At 38.0% G+C, this 12,272-nt stretch overlaps 1 protein-coding gene across 1 annotated transcript in view; it reads right to left on the minus strand.

The window, feature by feature from the left end:
- The window catches only part of LOC126356224 (uncharacterized), a 184,138-nt gene that overhangs the window by 140,806 nt on the left and 31,060 nt on the right, over nt 1-12,272 (minus strand). Inside the window, exons 2-3 of the mRNA XM_050007043.1 lie at nt 10,860-10,993; nt 7,279-7,446 (exon numbers count right to left, since the gene is read on the minus strand). Of these exons, the coding sequence (XP_049863000.1) occupies nt 7,279-7,446; nt 10,860-10,964 (273 nt within the window). The 5' untranslated portion in view covers nt 10,965-10,993. The remainder of the gene's footprint in view (nt 1-7,278; nt 7,447-10,859; nt 10,994-12,272) is intronic.

Genomic DNA, 12,272 nt, shown 5'->3' on the forward strand with positions numbered 1-12,272 from the left:
TTGACCTAAAGTCTCCAACCTGTTTCCAAAGTCTTCCAAGATTTCTTCTTGGATGCTGCAATTATCTGTTTGGCTTTGATCTTTCTTCAATATAACTTCCTCTGTCTACCTTAGTTCTAGAATATAGCCATTTTTGATACGCCTTCTTTTTCCTTTTACAGGCTGTCGTTCCACCAATATGTTTGCTTCATCCTACCTTTACACAGTACTGTTCGAAGACATTCTTTAGCCACTTCTAGTACAGTGTCTCTGTACCTTGTCCATTCCTTTTCCGATGACTGTAATTGACTACATTCAACTAACTGGTACCTTTCTGAGATCACTGTTATGTACTAGTGCCTGATTTCCTTATCCTGAAGTTTCTCCACTCTTATCCTCCTACATATGGACCTGACCTCCTGCACTTTCGGCCTCACAATACCAATTTCACTGCAGATTAAATAGTGATCAGTGTCATCAAAGAATCCCCTGAATACACGGGTGTCCCTCACAGCCTTCCTGAATTCCTGATCTGTTGTTATATAGTCAATGATCATATTTCCATCATCATTCCTATACCATTGTTCATTGAAATCTGAAATCTGTTGGCCTCCATATCCTCTCCAAATTTACCCATAACCTTTTCATACCCTTCTGTTCAATTTCCAATCCTGGCATTAAAATCACCCATGAGCAGAACACTGTCCTTGTCCTTTACTCTAACAACTACATCACTGAGTGCATCATAAAAACTATCCATCTTATCTTGATCTGTCTCTTCACAATGTGAATATAATGACACAATCCTAATTTTCTTGCTAGACACTGTCAAATCTATCCACATCAGTCGTTTGTTTACATACCTTATTGCAAGGGATCGGTTGGTAGGACATGTTCTGAGGCATCTACGGATCACCAGTTTAGTATTGGAGGGCAGCGTGGAGGGTAAAAACCGTAGGGGGAGACCAAGAGATGACTACACTAAGCAGATTCAGAAGGATGTAGGTTGCAGTAGGTACTGGGAGATGATGAAGCTTGCACAGGATAGAGTAGCATGGAGAGCTGCATCAAACCAGTCTCAGGACTGAAGACCACAACAACAACAACATTGCAACTACGCTGGGTTCCATTTCTTTCCTGATGTAAAGCCCTACACCGTGTTGTGCTATTCCTGCTTTGGCTCCTGAAAGGTACACCTTGTATTCTCCCACTTCCTCTTCTTTCTCACCCCCTTACCTGAATGTCACTAACAGCTAAAACAACCAACCTCATCTTACTTGCATCCTCTGCCAGCTCTACCTTCTTCCCAGAGTAGCCCCCATTGATATTAATAGCTCCCCATCTCGTTACCATTCATTTGCTGAGTCGTATCTTAGGAGTCCCTGGTTTGTCAATTAGAGGTGGGACTGAGTCACCTCCTAAGGTCCGAGGCATTTTGCTCTGATTGTTGCCAGCATCATATTTAAAGTACCAGGGAAGCAGGTTGCTAGCCTTACTTGCCCTGAGTCCCATTGAGTTTTACCCCTAACAGTTGATGGACTAACCAGTGGATTTGGTAGTCTTTGCTGTATGAGCACAAAGGTGACCATGACTCAGAATATGTCCGAGATGCCCAGCCTTATTCCAAAGTAACTGGTATCCCGACTGTCAGGACCACTTACTTGGCCACTCATACGTTGCCCATGGTTCATGAATTAGGATGATAACAGGAACCCACACCATGAACCACAAGTGAAACAATATTTAATTTTATTGTGACAAGCATCTATGTAATGCAGCAATGCATAAACATTGTCACTGTGACCAAGGTAAAAAATACACAAAGATAATACTGATGAGATACTATAAAAAGATATGCCATAGTGTTGACAGATTTCCGGTTAAATGACTCTTGCTCTGGGGTTCTTGTTTCTCTTGCTATTTTATGCTATTGTCTCTTTTATAATTCCCTATACAAGATTGTCACTGTACTGTATAACTTCTTGTGTCATAAAAACTATTTCACAGTAAAAAAACGTTTTCTGCACATGGACTATGTTATTTAATCACTCTTTCAGTGAAAAATATAGTAAAAGATTACCTGTCAAAGAAAGTCAAATATTTAAATACAGAGATTTTCCTATGGTTTGCAAGCTTTTTATGCACCATTTTGTGTGTGATGCTATAATCTGCCACCCCCCCCCCCCCCTCCCCCCCATGAACCATGGAACTTGCCGTTGGTGGGGAGGCTTGCGTGCCTCAGCGATACAGATAGCTGTACCGTAGGTGCAACCACAACGGAGGGGTATCTGTTGAGAGGCCAGACAAACGTGTGGTTCCTGGAGAGGGGCAGCAGCCTTTTCAGTAGTCTGGATGATTGACTGACCTGGCCTTGTAACAATAACCAAAACGGCCTTGCTGTGCTGGTACTGTGAACAGCTGAAAGCAAGGGGAAATTACGGCTGTAATTTTTCCCCGAGGGCATTCAGCTTTACTGTATGATTAAATGATGATGGCGTCCTCTTGGGTAAAATATTCTGGAGGTAAAATAGTCCCCCATTCGGATCTCCGGACGGGGACTACTCAGGAGGATGTTGTTATCAGGAGGATGTCGTTATCAGGAGAAAGAAAACTGGTGTTCTACAGATCGGAGGGTGAAATGTCTACAGATCGGAGTGTGGAATGTCAGATCACTCAATCGGGCAGGTAGGTTAGAAAATTTAAAAAGGGAAATGGATAGGTTAAAGTTAGATATAGAGGGAATTAGTGAAGTTCGGTGGAAGGAGGAACAAGACTTCTGGTCAGGTGACTACAGGGTTATAAACACAAAATCAAATAGGGCTAATGCAGGAGTACGTTTAATAATGGATAGTTAAATAGGAATGTGGGTAAGCTACTACAAACAGCATAGTGAATGCATTATTGTGGCCAAGATAGATACCTAGCCCACACCTACTACAGTAATACAAGTTTATATGCCAACTAGCTCTGCAGATGACGAAGAAATTGAAGAAATGTATGATGAAATAAAAGAAATTATTCAGATAGTGAAGGGTGACGAAAATTTAATAGTCATGGGTGACTGGAATTCGAGAGTAGGTAAAGGGAGAGAAGGAAATGTAGTAGGTGAATATGGATTGGGGGTGAGAAATGAAAGGGGAAGCTGCCTGGTAGAATTTTGCACAGAGCACAACTTAATCATAGCAGCCACTTGGTTTAAGAATCATGAAAGAAGGTTGTATACATGGAAGAACCCTGGAGATACTAAAAGGTATCAGATAGATTATATAATGGTAAGACAGAGATTTAGGAACCAGGTTTTAAATTGTAAGACATTTCCAGGGGCAGACGTGGACTCTGACCACAATCTATTGGTTATGACCTGTAGATTAAAACTGAAGAAACTGCAAAAAGGTGGGAATTTAAGGAGATGGGACCTGGATAAACTGAAAGAAGCAGAGGTTGTACAGAGTTTCAGGGAGAGCATAAGGGAACAATTGACAGGAATGGGGGAAAGAAATACAGTAGAAGAAGAATGGGTAGCTTTGAGGGATGAAGTAGTGAAGGCAGTGGAGGATCAAGTAGGTAAAACGACGAGGGCTAGTAGAAATCCTTGGGTAACAGAAGAAATATTGAATTTAATTGATGAAAGGAGAAAATATAAAAATGCAGTAAATGAAGCAGGCAAAAAGGAATACAAACGTCTCAAAAATGAGATCGACAGGAAGTGCAAAATGGCTAAGCAGGGATGGCTAGAGGACAAATGTAAGGATATAGATGCTTATCTCACTAGGGGTAAGATAGATACTACCTACAGGAAAATTAAAGAGACCTTTGGAGATAAGAGAACCACTTGTATGAACATCAAGAGCTCAAATGGAAACCCAGTTCTAAGCAAAGAAGGGAAAGCAGAAAGGTGGAAGGAGTATATAAAGGGTCTATACAAGGGGAATGTACTTGAGGACAATATTATGGTAACGGAGGAGGATGTGGATGAGTATGAGATGGGAGATGCGATACTGCATGAAGAGTTTGATAGAGCACTGAAAGACCTGAGTCGAAACAAGGCCCCCGGAGTCGACAACATTCCATTACAACTACTGACAGCCTTGGGAGAGCCATTCCTGACAAAACTCTACCATCTGCTGAGCAAGGTGTATGAAACAGGCGAAATACCCTCAGACTTCAAGAAGAATATAATAATTCCAACCCCAAAGAAAGCAGGTGTTGACAAATGTGAAAATTACCGAACAATCAGTCTAATAAGCCACAGCTGCAAAATACTAACACAAATTCTTTACAGATGAATGGAAAAACTGGTAGAAGCCGACCTCGGGGAAGATCAGTTTGGATTCCGTAGAAATACTGGAACACGTGAGGCAATACTGACCTTGCGACTTATCTTAGAAGAAAGATTAAGGAAAGCCAAACCTACGTTTCTAGCATTTGTAGACTTAGAGAAAGCTTTTGACTATGTTGACTGGAATACTCTCTTTCAAATTCTAAAGGTGGCAGGGGTAAAACATAGGGAGCGAAAGGCTATTTACAATTTGTACAGAAACTAGATGGTAGTTATAAGAGTCGAGGGACATGAAAGGGAAGCAGTGGTTGGGAAGGGAGTGAGACAGGGTTGTAGCCTCTCCCCGATGTTATTCAATCTGTATATTGAGCAAGCAGTAAAGGAGACAAAAGAAAAATTCGGAGTAGGTATTAAAATCCAGGGAGAAGAAATAAAAACTTTGAGGTTCGCCAATGACATTGTAAATCTGTCAGAGACAGCGAAGGACTTGAAAAAGCAGTTGAATGGAATGGACAGTGTCTTGAAAGGAGGGTATAAGATGGACAACAACAAAAGCAAAACAAGGATAATGGAATGTAGTCAAATTAAGTCTGGTGATGCTGAGGGAATTAGATTAGGAAATGAGGCACTTAAAGTAGTAAAGGAGTTTTGCTATTTGGGGAGCAAAATAACTGATGATGGTCGAAGTAGAGAGGATATAAAATGTAGACTGGCAATGGCAAGGAAAGCGTTTCTGAAGAAGAGAAATTTGTTAACATCGAGTTTAGATTTAAGTGCCAGGAAGTCATTTCTGGAAGTATTTGTATGGAGCGTAGCCATGTATGGAAGTGAAACATGGACAATAAATAGTTTGGACAAGAAGAGAATAGAAGGTATCGAAATGTGGTGCTACCGAAGAATGCTGAAGATTAGATGGGTAGATCACATAACTAATGAGGAGGTATTGAATAGGATTGGGGAGAAGAGAAGTTTGTGGCACAACTTGACTAGAAGAAGGGATCGGTTGGTAGGACATGTTCTGAGGCATCAAGGGATCACCAATTTAGTACTGGAGGGCAGCGTGGAGGGTGGAAATCGTAGAGGGAGACCAAGAGATGAATACACTAAGCAGATTCAGAAGGATGTAGGTTGCAGTAGGTACTGGGAGATGAAGATGCTTGCACAGGATAGAGTGGCATGGAGAGCTGCATCAAACCAGTCTCAGGACTGAAGACCACAACAACAACAACTATAATCTGCAATCATACCTATTTTTTTAAAGTCTGATAACCTTTCTGGATAATGTTTTCTGAGGGAAAAGCATTATCTCTGCTCACAGTCAAATAAGTAAATAAAAAACTGCCGAACAAATCATTCTCCAAGTGAACTTTGGGCCACAGCTAATTTCAGAAATCTAGACAAGAAAGTGATCATAAAGGTAATTATTCTTATCTACCATGTAAATTAATTACGATAAATCAAAAAGACATAATTGCATTGTTTGATCCCAGGTCGTGGTAAAAGTACATCAGTGTATACTTTGAGCAAGTGGAGAAGGAAACCAAAGAGATGCTTGTTAAACAAATAAAAAGTCCAAAGAGAAGAAACAAAAATGGTTTGCACATAACTTTTCACTTCTGTCAGAAATGGCAAAAGATTTCAAAGTTTCCATGAACAGAATGTATAATTGCTGCAGAAGCCGTAATAAGGACAAAATCAAAAAAGTAACACAATGTAATGGAGTATTGTTGAATTAAATTAGGAAACAGTGAAGGAATTACTTTACGACAAGTTACATTAAAAGTGGTGAATGACTTCTGCTATTTGAGTACATAAATAACTGACAATAACAGAAGTAGAGAGGATGTAAAATATGGGCTGTCAATAGCAAGAAAAACATGAAATTTGCTAACACTGAACATAAATTTAAGAGTAACAATGTATCTCCTGAAAAATTTGTTCTAAGCTTAGTATTACGGAACAGTATAATGTGGATGATAAGCAGTATAGACAAGCAAAATTGGAAGCTACAGAAGAATACTGTATAGACTGAATAACTAATGAAGATGTAATTAATAAAACTGTGAAGTACGAAATTTGTGCCACACTCTGACTAAGAGAAGGTATCTGTTGTTAGGATAAATCCTAAGGTATGAAGTAATCATCAGTGACACACACACACACACACACACACACACACACACACAAACAAATGCATGTGCACACACACACAGAGCGAGCGAGCGAGCGAGCGAGAGAGAGAGAGAGAGAGAGAGAGAGAGAGAGAGAGAGAGAGAGAGAGAGAGAGAGAGAGAGAGTAGGTTTTAGAGGAGATGAAGGCTTAAGGCTTGACTATAGTAAGCAGGTTGCATTAGTAATGTACAGATGAACAGACTAGCACAGAAGAACTGCTACAATGCTTTGGACTGGAGACAACAACAAAATGGTGATTACTGGTTTTCTTACCAAAAAATGGCTCCCCACTGCACTAAGAAAGAATGTGTGAGCATATCTGGTCAAAATGTATCAAGCTAGTGGATAGGACGCATCTCACAACCAAGTTTCCTGCACACTCTTCAGACCTTACCTTACTTCCTTCCCCTTTTACGGTACAATAAAAGATGAAGTGTATTGTGATAAATCAGATAACCTGGACACTATTTGGGGTGAGTTTCAAGCAACATAGCAGAAATCCCACAGGACACTTTTATATGAGCTAGAGAATCACTTGTGACTCATATACAAAATGTATCAATGTTAAATGACAATAATTTGAACATTTTTTAAAACCACCATATGAAACATTTAGTTAAGCAGAAAGTACAATTGAAGGAACGAAAATAATTTTTTTAATTAAAATTAAAATGTGTGCACATGATCTTTTAATGTACTATGTGTAAGGAAAGAGTAGTATAATCAAGTGTCTTACATAGCTATCGCAAACTGACACAATGAGAAATACATACATTGTTTAAAATTAAAATGAAATAAACAGTAATTTTTATAAATCTAATCTTCTTCTCTTTAACTGCAATTCTTACCTTTAACTCACCAACATATGAAGGGATGACTAGTTCAAAATCAACATCAAATTCATCGGGCTCTTCAATTTTCAGATTCTCGAAGTAGCTTCCTACATACTGTTTTTGTCGAAAAAGTGCTTTGAAGTCTTCTTGTTTCTTCATTTCTGTTTCCAATATATCAAAAAGCTGCAAGACAGAAAATCTGCATTTGTCATTTTAGCTTTCCACTTAGTTTTGATATCAAAAGAATTTTTTAAAAATCAACTCCAATATAGCACGAGTATGAATAACTTCACTTTACCATCAAAGGCAACTTCATTAATAACAAAATCTCCTGTTTTCTCTCTAATTTGTTGCTAATCAAGAGAAACAACATGAACCACGAAATGCTTTGAAATTTAGTTTTCTCACTTTCTATACTTCGCATTTGAAGAAATTTAGTTGTTTTCTCTTCTATACATCATATGTCCATAAAAATTAACCAATGCTCCTACAAGCTTACATTTTCCTTGCTGTGATAAGGCAGAAAACTTAAAGAATACAAATACCTAGGTTGTTTCGTGACATTCAATCTGAAGACTAGTTTGATGCACCTCTCCACACTACTCTATTCTGTGCCAGCCTCTTCATCTCCAAATAACTACTATAACCTACATACGTTTCATCCTGCTTACCGTATTCAACTCATAATTTCCCTCTACAATTTTTTATGCCCCTCCCCTCACAAGCACAAACTTCTCTCCAGTACTAATGACTCCTTGATGTCTCAGAATCTGTCCTATCAACTGATCCCTTCTTTTACTCCAGTTATGCCACAAATTTCTTTTTGCCCCAATCCTATTCAATACTTCCTCATTAGCTACACAACCTACCGATCTAATCTTCAGCATTCTACTGTAGCACCACATTTCAAAAGCTTCCATTCTCTTCTTGTTTGTACTGTTTATTGTCTACATTTCATTCCAAACAAAGCTACACTCTAGACAATTATCTGCAGAAAAGACGTCCTAACCTTTAAATTTATATTCAAAGTTAATAAATTTCGCTTCCACAGAAAGACTTTCTTGTTATTGCCAGTCTACATTTTATATCCTCTCTGCTTCAGCCATCATGTTATTTTACTGCTCAAATAGCAAAACTAATGTCCTACTTTTGTTGTCTCATTTCCTAATTGTCCGCCCCCAGTAGCTGAGTGGTCAGCACGACAGAATGTCAATCCTAAGGGACCAGGTTCAATTCCCGGCTGGGTAGGAGATTTTCTCTGCTCAGGGAATGGGTGTTGTGTTGTCCTAATCATCATCATTTCATCCCCAGTGACACGCAAGTTGCTGAAATGGCGTCAAATTGAAAAACTTGCACCCGGCAAACGATCTACCCGACGGGAGGCCCCAGTCACACAACATTTACATTTATTTCCTAATTTAATTCCCTCTGAATCACTTGATTTACTTTGACTGTATTCTACTACCATTGTTCTACTTATATTGACGTCATATTTTGCTTCCAAGACAGTGTCCATTCCATTACACTCCCATCTCATTGTTATCTCCTTCCTCTTCCCTGTCTATAATACTGTCTACATATTCTTTTCCCTTATATAGCTCCTCTATATTTTCCTAGCCATTTTTCACTTTTTGTCACTCATTTTTTTAGATGTTTGTATTCCCTTTTGCCTGCTACATTTGCTGCAATTTTATATTTTCTGCTTTCATCAAGCACATTCAGTATCCATGGTTCTCTAAAAGGACTTGTCTTTATGCCTATCTGATCCTCTGCTGTCTTCACTATTTCATCTCCCAAAGCTACCCATTCATCTTCTATTGTATTCCTTTACTGTGTTTCAGTCAGCCACTGCCTAATTCTCCCTTTGACACTCTCAACAGCTTCCAGTCCTTTCTACTTAACGTGTCAGTTCCTTAATTTCCTATGGTTTGGCAATTTCTCAAGCTTTGATCAATAATTCATAATCAATAAATTATGGTATAGTCCATATCTGCCCCTGAATCATCTTACAGTTCAAAATCAGTTCCAAAATTCCTGTCTTACCAGTATATAATCTATTTGAAGCCAGTGCTGTATGTACCTGCACTTCTATTTTCTCATTCATTATTTGACCAACTCCTGCTTTATCCTTATCTGATATTGCACTGATAATCCTGTAGTCATCTGACCAGAAATCCTGTTCACCCTGCCACCGAACTTCACTAATTCCCATTGTTTCTAATTTCAACTTAACCATTTCCATTTTTCGGTTACCTACGCAATTCGGAGATCTAACATTCCATGCTTCCATCCTTAGGATGCCAGTTTTGTTTATCCTGATGACAACATCCTCCTGCATAGTCAAACCTGGAGATCCAAATGGGGACCCTATTTTACTTCCAGAATATTATACCTAAGAGGCAGATACTGCTCCACAGTGGTTGCACATACAGTACAGCCACAAGTATCATTGAGGCACAGAATCCACCCTACCTTGGATAATTCCATGGGGAATACTTACACAAAAATAAAACTATATGTGGCTTGTTTTTAAAACATATTTTACTATTATTGATACAAGGTGTATAATAATGCTATGTCATAATATTTCTTCCCCATGAAAAAACAACAGAAAATTATTTATACATTTACAGCAAGGTATTTCCACTTTAAATGGTAAATTGAAAACACTTTTTCGATTCAAGAACTCTTGGTTCATTTAAATTATTGCTCTTAATACAGTTTGGTGTTGCAGCAAATTCTTGATAATAGTGTTAATAATCAGTCTTCTGGACTATGTCCAAATGTTTAAAGTGTTATCTTCAAAAAGAGTTCATCAGTGAAAACTTTTAGGACACATTGTACTAGGAATAAAATACTTCTTCTTCATATTTTCTTAAGTATCAACTCACCTATACTGATATCCAACATGCCAATTTTCTACAACTTTTTGTTTCACATTTCTGTCAAAGTGAATGGAGTTTGCTGTCTATGTATTTTATGAACACTAAAATATGAATTCCTATGAAGCCACATTCCATACCGAAAATATCTCACCATCATCTCCCCCCACCTGGTCTACATACTGCATTTTATTGCTAATGTAAACTGTAATATTTATTAGGAAAAGAATAGATTGCTCCTCACCATAAAGATGATCAACTGAGTTGCAGACAGGCACAACGAAAAGATTGTTACACATTACAGCTTTTGGCCAAAACTATCTTCAGCAACAGAATGTATTAGTGGTAGCAGTCATGTGTGCATGAGATGTGCTTGCTTGTGTGTGTGTGTGTGTGTGGTGTGTGTGTGTGTGTGTGTGTGTGTGTGTGTGTGTGTCTGTCTTTTCTTTGCTGACGAAGCTTTTGGCCTAAAGCTATAATGTGTAACAGGCTTTTTGTTGTGCCTATCCCAAATCAATGGGTCACCTTTATGGTGAGTAGCAATGTATTCTTTTCTTAATATTTTTGATATTCCAACCTACAGCTGCCATTGTTTGAAATATTTATTACTTTAAATGAAAATGTGAGATAAAATAATTTTCAGACATCAAGTAATTTACTTGCTACACTTTTACATATATGAAGGGGCTTGGTAAAAGCTGAGATTCACACTACCTCTTGTAACTTTGCATTATATTGTTTCTTCTGCTGTTCATCTAAAGAAATACTTTCTTTCAGAATTTTTTGAATTGAGCTATCTAAAACTTTATAGTTTGCCATTGGAGCAATGATTCACCAGGAACAGTCAACTGAAAAGAAAACAAGAAAAATATTATTTAGAAAGTGACCATGATAAAAACAAACATAAAACACCAGCTGTCAAACAAAACACCAGCTGTCAAACTTATAAATGTTTAATTATAGTACACATTCTCAAAAAAAAAAAAAGACCTACTTGCTAATACATGAAAGCTTCTGGTTTCACTCATACATCATTGACATAGATTACTGCTAATCAAAACGTAAATTCAGACTATATGAAGAAGTTGCATCTGTTTTTACAAAGATCATCTTATCAGGATAGCAAAAGACACAGAGGCGAACAACAGAGAATAACCCAATATAGGTTTTAGGTACAGCCCGCCTAAGAAAAGCAAAAGGGACAACTCGCATGTTACGTAGGAATAGCTGTCTATGCAACCAAAGCAAGGAAATTATTAGTGGAAACTCCACAATAAAATGAAACAGCCACTCATGTTATTTTTTTCACAAAAAACTTCTTTTCCATTTGGTCGATATTCCTCCTTTATTTAACCATTCCAAAAGTCATTTACAAACAATGTAAAAAAATTTAAACAACAATATCTAAAGAGGACGTTAAGTGTAGCCATGTTTTCAAATAAATTTAGAGCCACTATAGCATGTAACACATGTATAATGTATGATATGGGAGTGAATGAATTTTAAATCTGCGTTTTTCATCTAGGAAATTTTACAGCAGGGACAGCATACAAGGCAGTGGTCTCTGGTTCTCTTGGTGAACAGTGGTTTTACAGAAAACCTCTTCTGCTTGGATAACTTTATGGCACTTGGGTTTTTGATCACAGATTTGATTAACCTAGTTTGTGACATTGTGTCATATCAAAAATTTGATGAATTATGCAATTTTTTTTTCGTCTTGGTTAGGCAAGGCCAAGAAGTTTACAGCACACATCACTCTTAAAAACATGGCATGACTTTGTGTCTTCAGGGCCAGGCTAATTCTTTGTGACCATGTAAAGGAAGGACTCAACAGGTTGACAACTTCAAATGTAGCTGAACTTATATCATCTAGCCAACATGTTATGCCATTAGTTATTATACAAAAACAGACTGGCAAGCACAATTTTTGTGGCAATTTCAAGGTGATGATCAATGAACAGCCTATGGTCAATACTACCCCATCATGTGTCCAAAAAAACTTATGTCAAAACTGGAGGAGGGGACAATATTTTTCCAAACTGGATCTGTCATAAGCATATTTACAACTACCACTTGAAAAGCAGTTGTGTACTTACTTGTAGTCAACATGCTCTTTGGTATTTACAG

This window comes from Schistocerca gregaria, chromosome 3 (genome assembly GCF_023897955.1).
Source record: "Schistocerca gregaria isolate iqSchGreg1 chromosome 3, iqSchGreg1.2, whole genome shotgun sequence".
Classification (NCBI taxonomy): Eukaryota; Metazoa; Arthropoda; class Insecta; order Orthoptera; family Acrididae; genus Schistocerca; species Schistocerca gregaria.